This window comes from Delphinus delphis, chromosome 13, assembly GCF_949987515.2.
Source record: "Delphinus delphis chromosome 13, mDelDel1.2, whole genome shotgun sequence".
Lineage (NCBI taxonomy): Eukaryota > Metazoa > Chordata > Mammalia > Artiodactyla > Delphinidae > Delphinus > Delphinus delphis.
In genome coordinates, this window is record NC_082695.1 from 11,185,619 (window position 1) to 11,206,113 (window position 20,495).

A 20,495-nucleotide genomic window follows, 5' to 3' on the forward strand; every position below is an offset into this window, starting at 1 on the left:
TTTAACCTGTGAGCTCCCCGCCGCCTCAGGTTGCCAATTTTACTCCTCTGCCTCATTTCTTCTCTCCCGCCGGGGTTCCGGGACCCCATCCCCCCAGTTCTCTCCTCAGTCTTCGCTTTTCGTCTCCCCCATTCTCCTGACCGCCGGCGTCTTCAGGTCCCCCTTCCGCCCTGGTCCGCCCCCACCCCCGATTTTCCCCCTGTCCCATCTCCCCCCGTTTTCTCCTCAGCTCCCCGGTGCCTTTCCGTACCCCCTTCCTCGTTTTCCCCTCAGCTTCACCTCACCCCGTTTTAAACCCACACCTCCTCCCTCCATCCCCGATCATCGCCTGGCCCCCCACTCCGTTCCTCCCATCCTCCCCATTTCCGCCTTTCCCCCTAAGCCCCGCTCCTCCCAGGTCTACCAGAGGCGCTCCATCTGTCCCCTGGTTCTCCCACCCCCATTTCCCCCTCCGGCCCCCGTTTCCCCTCGGCCCCGCTCCCCGACCCCCTCCCCGCGTTCACCTGCCTGCCTCCCACCCCGGTTTTTCCCTCAGCACCCCCCGCCCCAGGTTATAGTCTGTCCTCATAACCCCCCGTTCTCCTCTGAGCTCCGCTTCCCACCGCCGGGTTTTCACCTGCCCCCCCCCCCACTTTCCCCGGGCCCCGCTCCCCCAAACCCCAGGTTTTTCTCCTGCCCGCGTCCACCTGCCCCGCCCCCGCTTTCCCTTCGGCCCCGTTCCCCCCCACCCCCACCCGCACCCCCAGGGCCGACCCTTTCCCGCCCGGCGTCCACCTGCCCGCCCCCCGCCGTCCCGCAGCCCGGCTCCCGGGTTCTCTCCAGCCCGCCCCGGCCCCGCCCCCCGCGCGTCCCCGCCCGCGCCCGCCGCCATGTGACGGGAAGCAGCTGATGGCCTCTCCGGGCGGCGGCGGCGGCGGGCGCGGCGGCGGCGGCGGCGGCGGGGCCGGGGCCGGGGCCGGGGCCGGGGCGGGGGCGGGCGGCGCGGGGGCGGCATGAGGGCCGGCGGCCCGGGGGGCTGAGGCGCCCGCCGCCAGCCGCGGGGCCGCGCGCGTCCTCCATGGAGGCCGGAGGTGAGTGGGGCCGTGGCGCCCGTTCCCCGCCGGCGGGGCCGGGCCCGTTCCCGGGGGGGTGGGGCGCGGCCTCGGCCGGGGCGGGGGATGGGGACGGCGGGGGCGCCGGACCTGGGCCGTCCGCGTCTGCCGGCGGCAGGGTGCGCCCCGGGCGACCAGCTTTGTTTCGCTTTCGCTGTCAGCGGCCGCCACCCCGTCTCCCGCCGCCGACTGGACCCGGGGAGGACGGGCCTCTGCGCGGCGGGGATCCCCATCCCCGGGATAGTCAGGGGCGCCCGGGGCCCGACGCCTCCGCCCGGGTGGGACACGACGGGCGCCAGGCCCTCGGGCGGGGGGGGGTGATACCCGAGAGGGTGGGTGCCCAGATGCTGCACTCGAGGTCTGGGTGGGAGTCCGCTGTGCTCCTTACAGGCTGTGTGATTGTGGACGAACCGCTTAACCCAAGTCTGTTTTGTAGTTGCAAAATGGGTTAATAATAGTATTTGCCTCAGCGGGTGGTTGGGAGCTTCCCAAACTTGTCTGTGCGTGAAAATGGGGTCTGGAATCCCTATTGAAAAAACATATTCCAAGCCTCTCCCAATAGAGACTGATTTGTAGAGCCGAGCTGCCGATCCCTGGTGACATGGATGAGGGGACAAGTTTAGGATACACCGATGAGTGAGGTACTTGCCTCTCTCCTTGTTAACAGCTGTCATCAGAAAACGGTGTGGAAGTCGGAGAATATTGGAAGCACTTGGAGGGTCAGCCCAAATGACCATGCAGCCTCAGTGGGAATGGTGTGCTTGTTATGCAAAGGCCAAACCTCAAGACGCGTCCTTCAGGCTTCTTCTTTCCAACCACTTTGCCCCTAAACCCCACTAATAGAAGTTTGGGGTGGGCTTGTGATTTATTCTGGGAGTCCCAACTCTTGAATATACTCCCATGCTTAAAGGCGGTTTCCTGAGGGGAAATTTCTCAGAAGGGGGGGGGTCAAGGCCTAGGCTCAGAATTTGTTCCAGAACCTCTTTGTATTCTTCCAGTGAAGTTCAAGCTTCATTCTGGTCAGGAGGATTCTGATCGTGGATGTTTTTGTGTTTCCCTGGCTTCTTTGATGGAGCAGGGATTGTCGGTGGGTGGGTTGAAATCAGGGTTTTCCCTGGGGTGGTGTAACTTTTTAATTTGGGAAATGACATTTCTTTGTTTGCTGGAGTAAGGCATTCAGTACCAGGTGTAGAGGTAGCTCTCTCTGCCTTCCCATCTAGATAAGGGCTTTCTCTTCGGCGAGTTTGTTACCCATAGAACTGTTGTTAAATGGCCCCTACTGTTTGTCTGAAATCTTATGTGAATCTTTTTATAGCTTCCGCTGTCTATTCCATTGACTCCTTTTAGTTTATATCTGGAAGCGATCTGGAGCTAGCCTCCCTTTTTAGCAGGAATCTGTTTCCAGTTCTGGGTTTTTCCTAATGATTGACGACTGTGTTTTGGGGTGTGGGCTGAGCTGTTGAGAGCTGCCAAGCTACCGGTAAAAAAAAAAAGGCCAGAGTTTTATTCTTTTGAAACTGAATAAAGACCATTGTAATGGGACTAATTGTAATGGACAGCAGTAGATATCTTCAGAGTAGTGGTTAGAACGTATTTATTCATTCAAATATTTATTGAGTGTCTACTATGGGCCAGGCACTCTCTAGGCCAGCACCGGCCAATAGAAATATAACGCGAGCCAGATATGCAATTTGAAATGTTCTAGTAGTTGCGTTAAAAAAAAAAAAAGTGAAACAGGTGAAAGTAATTTTAAAATTATATCTTTGTCAATCCCGCATATCTAAAATATTATCATTATAACGTAATCATGAATAATTATTGAAAATTTTTAGATTTTTGCTTTTGTACTGTCTTTGAAGTAAAGTATGTACCATGTACCTAATGGCCCATCGTAATTGGGACTTTCCACGTTTCAGAAGGTCAGTAGCCACGTGTGGCTAGCAGTTACTGTATTGGACAGCACAGCCCAATAGCAGTGAACAGTTCGGAATGAGGGTGGGGAAGAGAGAAACAACAGTTACATAAAGAGAAGCAAGCAATCAAGAGAAGTTGTGCGAGTGATAGTTATAAAGAAAATTCAGTGGAGTGAAAAGAAAGTGATTGGGCCACTTTGGATAGTGAGGCCAGGAAGGTCTCTGAGAAGGTGACACCAGCACTGAGGCCTGAAGGGTAGGCAGAGCAGCTGGGCGAGGATCTGGGGCCAGCCAGGCAGAGTTTTCTGAACGGATGGAACATCTCATGTAGAGATCTCAAGGCAGGACAAATCAACAAGCTTCCTGCCGGCTAGAGTCATTCATAGCTTCTCTCTCTCTGTGTTCAGGCAAATCTCCTTTCACAGAAGAGGCCCATGGTAAATGTCTTTCCACTCTGCCTGATTATCCAAACACATCCCAGTGTTTAATTAGAAAACTCAGATCCATAGGCCTTTTCAGCAAGAAGGGCCAGGGCAGGTACAATCCCAGATGAAGCTGGATCATCTTGCCTCTGGTTTTTTTTTTTTTTTTTTAAAGTTCTGCACTAATTATGGCTTTCTTTTCCAGCAGCCAAGTTTAGTTTGGGCCCAGCCTCCTCTTCAGAATCTCCGTAGTTCCTTCGGTTTTTTTCTTATTTTAGTTCTTGGATTCTTGAGCCTGAAATAGCAAGAGATTAAATCCCCAAATCACAGAAATAGAGTGTGAAATCTGGGTATGGCTTATGTTTAAGAAGCATTTCATGTAAAATGTTTGGCAAAGGCATCATAATAGTCTAAGGGGCTTCATTTCATTTATATTATAGAGAGATACCATGTATATTTATTCCACAAATATTTACTGAGTGCCTGCTCTCTGCCAGGAACTCTGCTAGGCACTGGGGATAAACATACAAGGTCCCTGCTCTGTCGGTGGCATTGATGTCCTAACTGGAGGGAGACGGATAATAATCATAATGGTGATTGTGATGTAAAGAAAATAAAGTGAGGAGTTATGAAGGACATTGACTTGGGATCAGAGCAGGGCTCTCTAAGGAGTTGTCATTTGAGCCGAGACCTGGATGAAGAGAAGGTGCCAGGCATGCAGGCATTCCAGTCTGGAATAGTCAGCTATTCCAGAGAATAGCTGGTGCAAAGGCCCTGAGGTCGGAACTAATTGAACATAGTCGAGGAGTGAGAGAAGGCCAGTGTGCAGGACTTCTAGGGCAGGGTGAGGATTTTATTCTAAGAGTGATCGAAACTGATCACTCTGAAAGGTGAGGAGAATGGGTGTTGGGGGCCAGAGGGGGAGCCAGGAGAGCAGTCTCCTAGCAGAGGGAGCTAGGAGTCTGCTTAGTGAGAGATGATGTTGCATATATGAGCCAATGTTGATGAGACGATGTTGCATAGGTTAGAATAGCAGCCGGGAGATGGAGGAAAGTTAGGTTTGGCAAGTCTTTTGGAAGCAGATGCAGTAGAACTAGTTAATGGATTTGGTTTGGGAGGTAAAGAAAAGAGAGAAGTCAGGGGTGACCCCTTTTCATATTGTGTGGAGCCTCCATGGTGTCGAAAGGATGGATAACGTGCGTATTGTGGAGGAAGCGAACCAAGTGTGAATATTACCAAGGTGGAATGAAGTCAGGTGATGAAAATGTACCTCCAGATCAGTCAATGTCATTTAATATTTGACTCCATCTGGCTTCTCAACCTCAGCACCACTGACATTTTGAGCAAAATAATTCTTCGTTGTAGGGGCTGCCCTGTAGGATGTTGAGCAGCATCCCTGGCCTCCACCCATTAGATGCCAGTAGCACCCCCTCTGGTTACGACAACCAAAATGTGTCCAGACATTGCCACATGTCCCTGGGGGGCAAAAGTGCCCCTGGCTGAGAACCACTGGACCCCATGAGGAGGCATTAACAGAATAGGGCTCTTTTACCTTAAGAAGATATCTAGAAATAATGGGAATAAACGCCACGGGGTTGCTGCGTAACACTGAGTCTTGTTTTGGATTTACAGTATAAAGTAAGTTCTTACCATGCAGATATTCACATCCAGAGGACTGTGCTCAGATACACAAGTAATTGTGTAAGTGAAAGGATCGCCTGTGCAAACACAGATTTCTAGGAGGAATTACCTGGGCGTATACAAATGCCAATTTAGACAGATCTGATATATTAAAACCTAGATTTAAGCATAGAACCTCAGGGAATTAATATTCTCTTTACAAAGGAAACTTCCTTAAATTTTCTTTAAATAACAAAGCCATAAAGGCTTAATATGATTTATTAAAATTCTATTTAAAGACAGAATTTTCAGCAATACATTTATTTCATGAAACAAGATATACCCATGTATTTTCCTATAATGCATGTCAGAAAAATATATATATATACGTATAAATATTATTTACATATATGCATGTTTACCGTCTGTTTCATTGAATCCAGGATATCATGGATTGTATTGCCAATATGTGTCACTGAAAAAAATACTGCCTATTTAACTATGAAAAGTCATCGCTTGACACATCCTGATTTTAACAAGGTCAAACTGAGAAGACTTATAAAGATGTGTCCTAAAATATACGAAATAGGGGCTGTTTAAATTAGTATCTATCTGGTAACAGCTATAAAAAGGTCAAAGTCTCAAAACTGCTAAAGTGGAACATACACATCAGACAGTGACCTCATTCAGGATGGAAGCCAGTTTTTATATTCCTATGTAACACAATTGTAGCGATCAAAAAATCAGTTCTGAAGGCCTTGAACTTACAAGCTTTGTCAGCCATTGAGAATCTTCCGCTGTAGGGGAGACTTGAACTGGGGACTGCCCTTCAGGTCGATGAAGAAGCACCAGTCCAGCCCCCGCCCTTCACAGGATGCTGTGCTAGCCTCCCCCCTCCGCCCCCCCCCCAAAAAAAGAAACAAGGATTGAATCGGCTTGGTGTTTGAAGGCGGCTGCGTAAATTCCCAGCTGGGGGTGGCGTCGGGGCAGAGGGAAACTTGTCACTACAGGAGAGAAAGAAATAAGGAGAGTGGGACTTCCTTCTGCTTTGATAGTGTGAGATCTGGGTATGCTTCTGGGTTGCTAATGTCAGTGGGATTCTCATAAGCAGAAAATGAGTCTAGGTGTGAACTCAGATGAGCTACTTGGGGCACGACAGGGAGGTGTGTGTGGCCGGCGTGTGGCGTGCAGGGAGACGACCGGAAAGGGAAGGCTGGGGCCGGTGGGGTGGGCTGGGAGGCCGGGTCTCAGCTGCCTTTATCTGGTAGGCAGGTGGGAGCTTTGGAATGTATTTGAAAGAACTGTCAAGATGTGATGTGTGTTTCAGCTTCAGCAGGGTCCCTGGGGGCAGGAGAAAATGCATCAGGAGAGTCTTGTAAAAGATCGGAGCAAGATGGGATGAAGGTTTAGGCCAGAACAGAGAGGAGATGGAAGTGGGAGGCCAGATCAAGAAGTCTGAGTGACAGGAAGCAGGGCCAGTGCTGAACATTTTAGCCTTGATGATGGAGAGGATGATGGGGAGGATGACGGGGAGTGAGAGGGAGCCTGTGAGTTTCAGATATTCCTTCTTTCACCTGTTTCCCAGTAGCAGGTTCTTTTGGAGAGACCTTAAGTGCATCTGAAGGCTTCCTGATCAGCATCGTCTGATCCTTGCCTGGCCTGTCTCCTTTCTTCCTCTTCGGGCTTTCATAGGAAAACGAGGCCTCCCTTCACTGGATTCACTCTTACAAAGGTTACTCTGAGTCACGGTTAACCAGAAGTCAGGAGTGCCAGCACTGAGTAACCCCACTGGAATTCGGCCTGTGGCTACTGTTAGTGCCCCAGGTCATTTAAATGACAACTCCCTCCCAGAATCTGGACTGTCACTTTTTGCCATGGGGAGATCTTGGTGGCTTTCCAGTTTCTGAGTCAGCAAGGTGGTCAGGGGCCTGGTTCTGCCCTTACCCTCGAGGTGAGGGTGCCTGTTTGAAGCATGCTGTCTCCTGCCCCAGAGGAGCCACTGCTGCTGGCCGAACTCAAGCCCGGGCGCCCCCATCAGTTTGATTGGAAGTCAAGCTGTGAAACGTGGAGCGTTGCCTTCTCTCCGGATGGTTCCTGGTTCGCCTGGTCTCAAGGACACTGCATTGTCAAGCTGATCCCCTGGCCGCTGGAAGAGCAGTTGTAAGTTCTTTCACACCCAAGGGAGTGAGGGAGTCCTGGGGAACTGAGCGCTCTCCCAGATGGCTCCCTGCCCGAGAGCAGGAGAGGGAAGGTGGCCAAAACAGTTCAGCAATTGGATCAGTGAGGTTTCCAGGGTCCCAAATTCTGTACCTGTGAAAATGAACTCCATCGAGATTATGTTAGCCCTGAGTTTCTTTTTTTTAACAGCTTTCCTGAGATATAATTTACACGCCGTACAGTTTGCCCATTTAAAGTGTGCAGCCAGAGGCCCAGCTGGGTAGTTAGGCTTGATTATCCGGCAGCTGCTGATGAGGGATGACTCCCCCTTACCAACTAGCTGTATTTTAAATTTCTCTAAATTACCTGAGTCCTTTGGAGGCAAATAAACTTGTCTTTCACAAAAAAAAATAAAGTATACAGCTAAGTGACTTGAGAATATTCACAGAGTTGTGCATCCATGCCATGATCAATCTTACAACATTTTTGTCGCCCAAAAAGAAACCCTCTAATCCCCCTCTGCTCTCCAGCCCTGAGCAGCCTCTCATCTACTTTCTGTCTTTATAGATTTGCCTATTCTAGACATTTCGTACACATCGAATCATACACTATGTAGTCAGTTGACTGGCTTCTTTCACTTAGGGTACTGTTTTCATGGTTACCCGTGTTGTAGCATGCTTCATGACTTCATTCCCCTTTACTGCCAAATAATGCTCCATCTTATGGAGACACCACATTTTGTTTATAAGTTTATCCACTGGTGAACATTCAGGTTGTTTTCACTTTTTGGCTATTAGATAATGCTTCTGTGAACACTTATGTGAAGTTTTTGTGTGGATATATGTTTTTGTATATGTTTAACTGGTTGAGGAACTGTCAGACTGTTTTTCAAAGTGGTTCCAGCATTTTACAGTCCCACCAGCAATGTTGGAGATTTCCAGATTTTCCACATCCTGACCAACACTTGTTATCGACTGTCTTTTTTTTTTTTTTTTTTTTTGTGGGCGCGGGCCTCTCACTGTTGTGGCCTCTCCCACTGCGGAGCACAGGCTCTGGACGCGCAGGCTCAGCGGCCATGGCTCACGGGCCTAGCCGCCCCACGGCATGTGGGATCTTCCCGGACTGGGGCACGAACCCGTGTCCCCTGTATCAGCAGGCGGACTCTCAACCACTGTGCCACCAGGGAAGCCCTCGACTGTCTTTTTGATTATAGTATAACCATCCTAGTGGGAGCAAAGTGGCATCTCATTGTGGTTTTGATTTGCATTTCCTTGCCCACCTTTTCATGTGATTATTGGCCCTTTGCATGTCTTCTTTGGAGAAATGTCTATTCAGATCCTTGGTCCATTTTAAAATTGGCTAGTTGCCTTTTTTATTATCAACCAAGTTCAGTTCCTGATATTAACTAGCTTTTCTGTCTCTGGGCTGGACAAGTCCCAGTATCTGAATGCTGTGAGCTCCCAGTCAGATGGCCCAGCATCAGTATTTTTTTCATTTGTCACAGGGCAACTCTATGTCTGTATTTATTTACTCAGCCAACAGTTGTTGTAGTCTTCCTTGCCTGACCCAGAGCCAGGGGCTGAGAATCCTGAAATAAATCAAACATGGCCCCTGCCCATGAGGGTCTCATTTGTTTTGCTTTAAGCATTTCTTACAAGTAGCACGTTAGATTTAAGTTTTTTATAAGTTCATCCTGAAACTTGTTGCCTTGATAATAGGTAACGCTGATGAAAATTTGCTGAGATGGGTACTCTGCACGCTGCTGGGGTTGAGGAGTATAAATTTGTGCACTTGCTGGAAGGAAGGCCATTTCGAGGACCTTAAAACTGCTCTTCCTGCGATTAGGAATCTCAGAAATGGGGTCATCTATTTATTTATTTATTTAAAAACTTTTATTGGAGTACAGTTGATTTACAATGTTGTTATTTTCTGCTGTACAGCAAAATGAATCAATTATACATATACATATATCCACTCTCTTTTAGATTCTTTTCCCACATAGGTCATTACAGAATATTGAGTAGAGTTCCCTGTGCTATACAGTAGGTCCTTATTAGTTATCTATTTTATATATAGTAGTGTGTATATGTCGATCCCAATCTCCCAATTTATTCCTCCCGCCACTTGCCCCCGGTAACCATAAGATTGTGTTCTACATCTGTGACTCTATTTCTGTTTTGTAGATAAGTTCATTTGTACCATTTTTTTATAGTCCACATATAAGTGATATCACATGATATTTGTCTTTCACTGTCTGACTTACTTCACCTAGTATGACAATCTCTAGGTCCATCCATGTTGCTGCAAATGGGAGGTCATCCATTTACATACACTGATTTTCAACATGAAATTAATCATATGGTAGTTAAAAATCAGAAATAGCTTAAAATCTGGTGATGAGAGAACGCTTAAGGAAATTTTGGCATTGCTGTATATTTCTGTAGCCATCAAAGATTGTTGTGTGTGTTTTTTGTTTTTGTTTTTTTTAATCACAATTTTCAGTTCCTTCTATACTCAGTTTAATGGTAATGCCAAGATCATTATTTATTGGTTCCCCCAGTCTAAATACAAGGGACTCAACTTCATATCCAGACTTAAATCTGATATAGATTTATAGTCTGAAAAAGTATTTTTTAAAAAGCATAAAGTGGGAAATCTGTTACTTCCTTGAAAATCACTCTTGTATTCAAATATATATATTACTATACATAAATATATCTTTCCAATATTAGGGAAAATGTAAATTTGAGCATTAACCCTTTATGTGTATCTTTTGTTTAATATAATGAGGGAAATATTGTTTAATATGTTAAATGAGCAGTTACTTGTTTTAGGGAAAAATCACACATTTTGAAGAATAATAACTTGAGGAAATGCTTACAGTACAAGGCTTACTGAAAAAAGCAAGCTATGAAACTGTATTTGCAGTATGATCCCAAATTTGTTTTTGAATAACATGTGAATGTACACATAAATTAAAAATTCATCATACAGTGTTTACTGTGGTTAGAGTGGTATTAGGATCTGGGTAATTTTTATAATTTTCTCATTTCCAAAATTTCCCCATGTTTCACTATTAATTTTATAATTTAAAATAATTGTTATTTTAAAAATCCTTTAAAAGGGGAAATCTGGGGCCTTTATATTCTTGTTAGGGTTGTTATACATTTAAAAAAATCATATAATGTAGCGCTTTTGATATTGAGCAAATAATTGATAATAACTAGATAAATGTACTACTACTTTTAATAAAATTTTCTGAAAATTCAGTTTTGGTGAAGTTAAATTCTCCTAATGACTGTCCCCGGCCCCGAGCGGCCCCCTCCCACAGTCGTGTCTGCCACCTCCCGTGTAGCTCATCCCTTGAATTCATTGCAGACTCTGAAGTCCAGGGCATGTGCTGAACACTAGGCTAGGACACCCAAGACTTGACTACTAGTTCCCGTTCTGCCCCCAATTTTGTGACCCCAGGAAAGTTATCTCTACCCCTAACATGTTAAATTTATGATAGTAAAATGAATTACTATGCCAATGTGCCTTAATTCTTTTGGAATAAAGTAGCTACAGATGTATCCCTTAATTCAAATACAGAAATCAGGATTTTATAAAAAAAAAAAAGGTAACTTTGGAGGTTCTGAGCTGGCCTACAGAGCTCTCCCCATAGCTTGCCTTTTCTGTGCTTCTCCCCTGGATGGCCAACTAAGGCCCCCGAGTCAGGGCTAGGCAGGTCTTCGAAGTGTATGTGTCCGCCTGGCTGGGGCCGGATGTGGATTGGGTGGGCTTCATTGAAAAGACATTCAGTGTCACATTTCAGATGGTCTGTCAGAACGACACATTTTCAGACCACGTTTGGCCATTTAGACCAGGGGTCGGCACACTTTTTCTATAAAGGCCCAGATAGTAAATATTTCTGGCTTTGGGGGCCGTATGTCTCTGTCAAGACAAGTCAGCTCTGCTGCTCGAGCGTGAACACGTCCCTAGGCGAGAGGTGGGCAGACGAGCCTGGTGGAGGTGGGAGACGGCTTCACGTACAGAACAGACTGCCATCCCGGGCACACTCCCGCAGCCTCTGCTTTAGAATGACAGACTTTCAGAGTCGAAGGAGCCCACGTTTGTCGCAGTCTCTCCCTTCTAGTTCTGTAGGTGAGCTTGCTTAAAATTCTTTAATATATTTCGATGATGCGATTGGCAAAAATATGACTTACTTAACCTTTCGGGAATAGATGTAATACAGAAAGAGGTTCAGCTGCATGTATGTTGGCTATAGGATTTTTCATGGAAATGAGTCCCAGCTTTATCATCACTCTTTCCCCCAGTTCGATAAACCACGGAGTGTGGCCATGTAGCAAAGCAGGACTGAATACTTACAGTGATAAAGTGTACTGCAGATAAGTGTTCTGCGTTTGCGGGCCGAACCCCAGGACTGTTTAATTGCTCATGCCTTTGAGACATTGTCTGCGAGGCAGAGTGGTGGGCAGGGCCCTGTTTCTTAGGGACGGAGTCTTATTTAGCTTGTCTGGGCCTGTGTTTCAGCATAAGTTGAAGGTAAAAGGAAAGGCTTGGGCCACTTTGAGGTCAGCGTGCCCCTGAACAGCTCTGTGAGTTCTTCCCTTCATTGCCCTGCTGGTTGGTTCCTGGACTGGATGTGCCATCAGAGAAGTAAATGAAAGAGCCTCATTCATTGATTGGAGCAAAGCGAGTGAAGGTGGAAATCGGCGTGTACCAAGCAAACTGTTGGCCCGAAAATTGGGTTTATTTTCCTGCTCCTTGGGGACTTTCTAAGCTAGAGATAAGGGGGGTATGAGGCAGAAGAGTGGCACATGGTTATTCAGGCTCTAAGTTCTGTCCTAGTTCCAAACCTACAGCATGCTTTCTTTCTCATGAGAAACATGGAGTGCATCTTTCCTTCCACGCACCAGAACCCAGGAGAACTTTCTGAAGAAGCAAGTGGCTCCCTGGAGCATCTGTGATCTAGTTTTCCCACAAGGCAGGTCGCCCCACTGCAGGACTGTCACAGATGGGATGAGCCACGGCCAGTGAAGTCTCTGTTACACAAATTCTAAAAAAAAAAAAAGAAGAAGAAAGGTCGTACTAGAATTCACTGAAGGCCTATTTGTTTCTAGGATTTCAAAGGCTTAGGTACCCCAGAATGAAAAGTCGATTGACTTGGTGGCAATTTCAGACTCATTAAGAACTCTCTGCTTTTCCCAGCATCCCTAAAGGGTTCGAAGCCAAAAGCCGAAGCAGCAAAAATGATACAAAAGGGCGAGGCAGCCCAAAGGAGAAGACGCTGGACTGTGGGCAGATTGTCTGGGGCTTGGCCTTCAGCCCGTGGCCTTCTCCACCCAGCAGGAAGCTCTGGGCACGCCACCATCCCCAGGTGCCAGACGTCTCTTGCCTGATCCTTGCTACAGGGCTCAACGATGGGCAGATCAAGATTTGGGAGGTACAGACAGGTAGGTCATTTCTGGCTGGGATCAGGCCCCAGGGGGCTCTCGTGCACATTCCGATCAGGGACCAGAGGGGCCGCCAGTTGGCTGAGGGGTGTGGCTGTGACCTGTAGACCAGAGCTGCCTCTCCCCCTGATCGAGTGCCCCTCTCTCTCACGCTAGGGCTCCTGCTTTTGAATCTGTCTGGCCACCAAGATGTCGTGAGAGATCTGAGCTTCACACCCAGTGGCAGTTTGATTTTGGTTTCTGCATCCCGAGATAAGACTCTTCGCATCTGGGACCTGAATAAACATGGTATGGAGGTGACGGAATGACTTGGCAACCCCAAAATACTGTATTTGCCCCTCTCTCTACTTGACCAGTGTCATTTTATCCAGAACAGTGTTTCTCAACCTTTTTTTCTGGTATTGCCTCCTGAGGAGACTTTTTAGACATGTTTTTCCTAGTCACCCACCCAGTCCCCTCACCACCTGGGAGATTTTCATGCCAAAAATACATTGACTATCTCTTCAGGTACTGGATGTGTATCTGTGCTTTGTACATTAAAAAGGTCAGATTTTTCTGGCCATCAAGAACCAGTTTTCACCCCTCTCGATGATACATGGTGTAGAATAGGTTTTCTCAGCTGTGGCACTCTTGCCATGCTGGGCTGGATGATTCTTTGTTAGGGACCTTCCTGTGCATTCTGGCGTGGAGCAGCATCCTTGCCCTCTTAACCCGTGAGATGCCAGTAACACCTTCTCTACTTGTGACAACCAAAAATGTCTCCAGACAGAGCCCAGTGTCAGCATAAAGGCCACAGCCTCCCCGGGTTGAGAACCACTGATCTGGAAGAAGTCATCCATGTTGGGTACTTCCTGTTAGAAGTAAAGTTTCTTTGTACCGTGGAATCTAGGTCTACAAGAATCCTCTCAGGCTGGGGTGGGGAGGGGGGCGGTCAGCCCTAGTGCAGTTCTGCTCTAAGCAGGACTGTATCCCGGAGCAGCCCGACGGAGAATTCCATACATCTCTGGTGTTTCTCCTCAGCTGGGAGGGTGACACAGGGAAGGGGAATTGGTTGCCGGGCCATTTCTCCCTTGCAGGCGTGGAGGGAGGTGGAAGGAGGAAATGGGGACGTGGGCGGTTCATGAAGAGCACCCTCGTCCCTGATGATGCAGAGTCCGAGCGGTGACTGTGCAGCTCTCCACACCACGAGAGGGGCCCCGTCCCTGCCCTCTCAGAAACGAGCCTGATAACTTGTCAGGCAACTAAGGAGGTGCTTGTGGTGTCCTCATCTGAAGGCATCGAGTCACACGGCGCGCCCTGGGTCCTGTCTGCCCGTTGCTGTGGAGCTTGTGGCTGTGTGGTCTGAGGTGGGCCTGCTGACTGGGAGGGTGCTCAGACGCAGTGCCTTTTTTTTTTTTGCGGTACGCGGGCCTCTCACTGCTATGGCCTCTCCCGTTGCGGAGCACAGGCTCCGGACGCGCAGGCTCAGCGGCCATGGCTCACGGGCCCAGCTGCTCCGTGGCATGTGGGATCTTCTCGGACTGGGGCACGAACCCATGTCCCCTGCATTGGCAGGCGGACTCCCAACCACTGCGCCACCAGGGAAGCCCCGCAGCGCCTTTTTTAATGAGTGTCGCAGGCACCTTGCCACCATCTGAGGCAGGGAGGGAGGACTCGCTGAAGGGGCTGAGAGTGGGCAGAATGGACTAGGCCAGTTACTAGGGCTTTTCAAGGAGAGGAGGGGACTCAAGTAGTGTCCCAGGCACGGGGCCCTGCCCTCCCACCCTGCCTTGATTTATTCACTCACACCTACCCCGGGGGAGCAGGTACGCTTCTTACTTGAGAGCTGAAGAAACCATGACTGACTTTCATAAAATTTATTTCTGTATACCCACACATACACGTGAATTCTTAAATGCATATGTATGACCATATACATTCTTCCCCCCTTTTTGGGGGCTTCTCCCCCCAAACTTTCTCATCCTCCCCTCCTTTGCATTCCTCCATAATCCCCCTGCAGTCCTGTCACCCATGCTAAATAAGACCCTTCCATATTGCCTTCCGTATTTTTCTCTATACTTGCATAATCCTATTCAGACACTCACTTTTTTTTTAATTATTAGTTTATTTCTGGCTGTGTTGGGTCTTCATTGCTGCACGCGGGCTTTCTCTGGTTGCGGTGAGCGGGGCCTACTCGCTACTCTTCGTTGCTGTGCGCAGCCTTCTTATCGCAGTGGCGTCTCTTGTTGCGGAGCATGGGCTCTAGGCGCGCTGGCACATGGGCTCAGTAGATGTGGCTCACAGGCTCTAGAGCGCAGGCTCGGTAGTTGTGGCGCACGGACTTAGTTGCTCCGTGGCGTGTGGGATCTTCCCGGACCAGGGCTCGAAGCCGTGTCCCCTGCATGGGGGGACACTTAACCACTGTGCCACCAGGGAAGTCCCAGACACTCACTTTTACATTTATGGATTTGGGGGTCATTGTTTCACAAAAATGGAATCATATTCTTCACATTTTTTCTGCATTTTTCTTTTTTATTAGACAGTACTCCATGGAAAATCTAGTTCCTTAATTTCATCTGACTTAACAGGTGGAATACTACCCTTTATTCATCCATTCCTCTGTTGATGGGCATTTAGCTTTTTCCCAGATGGAGATCTGAAGAGATGACGTGAGTGACCTAGGGTTATGCGCTGAGTAAACAGTGGAGCCAGGATTCAAGGCTGAGTTTACCTGCCTCCAGAGCATGTGGCCCTAATTATGCTGCACCACTGCTCATCCGGACATCCTGGCGAGGGTGGGAGGAGGGTGAGAGTGGGATCCTTGTGGCCAGGGGGAAACCATTACAGAGCATAAATGACAGAGAATTGAAGGTAAACACTTTCAAATTTGGAAGGATGCTTCAGAGTAACTGAGGTGGTTGGGGGACCTAAAAAGAATGTTCTCTGTTATCAAAGGAATGTATCAAACCTGATCTGTGGACAGCCTTTGTCCCACTGACCTTGTGGATTTTGGTGAAACAGTAGGTAATGATTTCCCTTGGGCATTATAACGTCATGTTAATAGATTTCAGGTATTTAAATGACAAATCCTGTCATATTTCTTTCTCTGCATTAAAAAAGGGGCCCGTGGGCTCAGCTGCTAGAGAACCGCTGGATATGGCGGGTGGGGCTGGGGGGAGGCACCACTGCTGGTTCTTCAGGCTTCCTGCTCTGTGGTTTTGGGAGTCGGCTCACCGTGTGCTCCATTTCTCTGACAGGTAAACAGATTCAGGTGTTATCGGGCCACCTGCAGTGGGTTTACTGCTGCTCCATCTCGCCAGACTGCAGCATGCTGTGTTCTGCAGCTGGGGAGAAGTCGGTGAGTCTCAAACTTGGGGTGCCCTTTGCTCTGTTGCTTCGGTTCAGGGAAGCGGCCTCATGCGTGAGAGGGTAAGTGAGCCAGTGTCCTTGAAAGCCGCCTGCAAATCAGCCCCAGCGGGAGGCACGCTGCCAGGCTGAGGCCCCTCCTTTTCTGATTTGCACTTTGACACAAACCAAAGGAGAGGAGGTGTTTGGAAGCAGATCGCTCCCGTCATGTCATGGGAGGGCTGTTTGCCTTCACAAGATGGGAAAGCCATGTTTTTTAAATTTCTTTCCCTGTTGGAGTCTACGATTTTAAAAGTTGCAACCCACATGTGTATCCAGATTTCCTTTGAACCATCTAATTTGAATCCACCTAATTAGGATTTCCATTCAAATCATAAAATGTACAGTAACTCGTTGAACTTTGTCCTGAAATCCTGTCTATTGTAACAAAAGTACTAGAAGCCCAGGAACAGTTTGGGAACCGATTGTTTTTTACATCTGCATTGAGCTGTTGTTGGCTGTGACCGACTTGGGAAAGTTAAGAGTTCACTATTTGGTACAGCTCAGGCGGTTAATCATTGATTTGAGGCTTGGAACTATGTGAAAGTGAGTTTTCTTAAAGGAAAAAAAGAAAATACTTCTTTTAATGATTCTCAGAAAGGTTTCAAGTAAGGAGCTAGGTCAGACCTACAGCCGTGGGGCAGATTTCTGTGGTCCTGTAAACCAGAGGCGGGTGTCAGATGGCTCTGTTGGCTGACCAGGAATTCACCTCTGACCCCTATTTTTGGTTTCAAGTGAAAGGACAAGGTAGCCCTTGGCTTAGGTCTTCAGCATGCATTGCCCTATTTGCTAAGAGCGCTCAGAAGCAGGACCCAGAAGCTTCCCCTGAGCCATGCTGGCTGCTGTCTTCCTGAGGTCGGTTGGTTGATTCTCCCCTAAAGTAAGCTCCTTGAGCATGTCTGTTGGTTCTGTGCCTCAAGAATTCAGACCTGTCACTTTATTTAGGCCAGTATGACATGTTCTAAAAGAAACATAGAAAAGGGGCTGGAGCACTTAGCTTCCCCTGGCTGTGCGGCCTGGAGAGGCAAGGCTGTGCCTTCTCCTCACTGTTCACGTCTTGAGCACTGTTTCCGTCCTGACCAGGCACCTGTTCTTCCCACAGGTCTTCCTGTGGAGCATGCGGTCCTACACATTAATCCGGAAGCTGGAGGGCCACCAGAGCAGCGTGGTCTCTTGCGACTTCTCCCCCGACTCTGCCTTGCTCGTCACGGCTTCTTACGATACCAATGTGATCATGTGGGACCCCTACACTGGCGAGCGGCTGCGGTCACTCCAGTAAGGACTGCCTCCCCGCTTCCGCTTCCCGGTGGGGTGTTCGATGGGAAACCTGTCTTGGTCCAGGACACAGTGTGTTCGTGCTTATTCTGAGGCACTGGTGTGCAGCAGTGTTTCATTGTCAGTTCTCAAATTAGCCCCGAGTGCCTTCAGGTCTCCGGCTATAGGAGGCTCTCTGTACTGCTTTGGATTCAGCGTTATGAAACCTCACAGTGACTCTTTCTTTCCACTTACTAATAACTGTAGTAACAGGTTCAGAATGATCCTCTTATTGAAACTGTTATTTCCAAAGTGAATTTTCATGTTCTCACCAACTTGGTCTACTTTTCCCCTTTGTCTCTGTTGTTTTCTGAAGCAAATAATAGGTAGTCCTATAATTATCATGTATCTTAGCCTAAAAAAGACTTTCAGTTTGTACTGTGGCATTAAAGCGAGGGCTGACCTACTTTGCATAAGGAAATTAGCACAGGGAATATTAGTAATCCTTCAGCCCCCTCCACGAGACACTGGAGCTGTATGAAATGCACTTGTTTCCAGTCGTCTTTTCCAGTCTGCAAATCCCCAGGTTTTCCACATGGGGTACGAGACATCTCTGGAACCTTTTTGTGGCCATGGCACTTTGGCCTCCTGCCTGGGGATGAAAGGCGGAGGGCGGAGGGCAGCCATCACTCCAGGCCCACCTACTGTCCTGTGTCCTCCTCAGCCACACCCAGCTCAACCCCCCCATGGATGACAGCGATGTCCACATCAGCTCCCTGAGGTCTGTGTGCTTCTCCCCCGAAGGCTTGTACCTCGCCACGGTAGCGGATGACAGGTAACGAAGAGAAACCTCTTTCTGTGGCCTCAGAGCAAGTGTTGGAAAGGGCTTGTAGCATCACCCTTGGGGTCTGGCCCCAGGTCTGCTGACACGTCCCTTTCTCCTCCAGGCTCCTCAGGATCTGGGCCCTGGAACTGAAAACTCCAATTGCGTTTGCTCCTATGACCAATGGTCTCTGCTGCACATTTTTTCCACATGGTGGAGTTATTGCCACGGGGTACGTATCTGTTAGCCGAACAGATGGGTAGTGATTTCTGCTGAGTATTCCATGTAGCTTTTTAAGGAAAGAAAGCATCTAGAATTTTCTTGCCTGTGAGGAAGGCTTTAAGGAAATCTGAGATTACATAAAATTCTGATATTCTCTTCTAATAGAGTTTATCATTTACTCTTAATATTTAGCCTAAATGTCAACGTGAAAGATCTACAATTCATGCTATTAACAGGCCAAGTCTGCAAGGAAGCGGAAAGCAAGATGATGCAGCATTTATATAGGAAACCATTTAGGGCAGAGACCACCTTACAGGGAACATCTGTAATTCAACAGGTGGCACTCTTCCCTGTTACATTTGAACCCATAGTATGATCTATAAAGGGCTGTACTGACAGAGACAGCACTTTGGAACCAGAGGTGCCTTGAGTTCTCCTGCTGCCCTCAGCAGCCTTAATTACTCAGCACCACAGCCTTCATATCTATTTCCAAGGTCCAGGTTGCGTTTCACTCTCTAGAGTCTCCTGCCAGTGCAAGTGAGAGTAGAAACGTTGATATCTGTCCCAATGAAAACAGACATTTCCAAGGTCTGCTGTAACGCACTGGTTTCCGTCTCATTTCAGGACAAGGGATGGCCACGTCCAGTTCTGGACGGCTCCTCGGGTCCTGTCATCACTGAAGCACTTATGCCGGAAAGCCCTGCGAAGTTTCCTAACAACGTACCAAGTGCTAGCGCTGCCAATCCCTAAGAAAATGAAAGAGTTCCTCACATACAGAACTTTTTAAGCCAGTCTCCGTAGTCTTACTTGTTTCCTCTGTAGCAGGATAAATCTTCCTGACAAGTAGCTGGAGCAGTGGGCCAAACATCTGGTCTTGGATTGAAATAGAATCTCTCTTTGGGATTGTGAACAGAATGTAGCAAAACCAGATTCCAGTGGCCTCGCCAGGGCCAGGGGTCTCTTCCCCATGAGGTGTGAGGGTCAGTCGTAGAAGAGGGATTCCACTTCTGCAGTGACGGAGCCTGACCTTAACCTTCAGTCCACTTAATGGACAGCAGTGCTGGACCCTCTCTGGTCATTTTGATTCCAAGAAGTTTCCACTCCCTCGAATGGGAGTGTCCGTCGTTGATGCAGATGCAGAGGAGGTGTTGGTGAAAGTTCTCTCCTGCTGGTCAGAGCCGCTTTGATGTGGACAAGGGCTTTCCTTCCTCTGACCCACGGGACAGTTTTCACAGAGCCGTCTAGGGTGAGATATTACTTAGCTTAACTAAAGTCCAGGTGACTCAGAGGCCATGCTCCTGATACAGACACTAGACTTGGCTTTTTTTTTTTTTTTTTTTTTTAAGAAACAATGGCGTGCATGTGCCGGAGGCCAGATTTGTGTGTCATGTTACATGGGACGTATTCCTCAACTGCATGACTGTATCAGTGGCTACTGAATTATCTGTCAGTTGTTCACCAGTTAGCATATTTATTTGTATTTTCTCAACAGATGTTAAGGTACAACTGTGTTTTTCTCAATGGTATCTAAAAACCATAGTACTCAATTCCAACAGTTGTGAAGATGTCTCTTAATTGTGTGAAGAATTGGTGTCGTCATCATTTCAGCTGATTTTCTTCTGTACAAGATCTGACTTGACTGCTTCACCTCATTGGACTCATCAGCCAGTCTCAACTCTGCCCCTAAACACAACTAGCTCTTTCAAAGTACTGTTCTTCGTGGCGTATAGTTATCTAATGAAGACACCTCATTCAAACAAAATCTGCCTTTGGAAAATTTAATATATTTTAAATTATTTTAAAAGAAATGCAACATCTTATCCTTGGCTTTCTTACTAGGTGCTTTGTGGAGGCCTGTGTACCATGATAAAACGTGTTGAAAAAGCAGAGGAGTCTCTCCTCTGCTGCCTTTGTTGCTGAAAGAAAAACATTTCAAGATGAGAGGCTTTCATCGAAGGAAAGAAAGTTAAAAGCTTTTGGCTTGCCGTTTCATTTTTTCCATTAAGGAAAAAAAAACCCACCTTTTAAAACTAGTGAGTACAACAAGACAGCTGGGAATGGACTGGGCAAAATTAAGTTTTGTGGTTATCTTGAAATATCGTGTACAGTGTAGCCTGAGAGGCTCTGGGCCACCTCCTTGAGCCCCTCACCCC

At 47.8% G+C, this 20,495-nt stretch overlaps 1 protein-coding gene across 2 annotated transcripts; it reads left to right on the forward strand.

Annotated features, from left to right (window-relative positions):
* The first annotated feature begins 973 nt into the window (after nt 1-973).
* WSB2 (WD repeat and SOCS box containing 2) lies at nt 974-19,683 on the forward strand. Of its 2 annotated transcripts, XM_060028090.1 has the most exons (9): nt 974-1,070; nt 7,038-7,206; nt 12,415-12,659; nt 12,816-12,947; nt 15,896-15,996; nt 17,146-17,318; nt 18,022-18,132; nt 18,245-18,352; nt 18,967-19,683. In XM_060028090.1, the coding sequence occupies exons 1-9, from the start codon at nt 1,058-1,060 to the stop codon at nt 19,127-19,129; spliced, it is 1,215 nt and encodes a 404-aa protein (XP_059884073.1). In that variant the 5' UTR covers nt 974-1,057; the 3' UTR covers nt 19,130-19,683. The 2 variants fall into 2 exon arrangements, with proteins under 2 accessions (XP_059884073.1, XP_059884072.1); XM_060028089.1 differs by lacking the exon at nt 974-1,070 and having other exon boundaries at nt 7,004-7,206.
* Nucleotides 19,684-20,495: the final 812 nt, after the last annotated feature.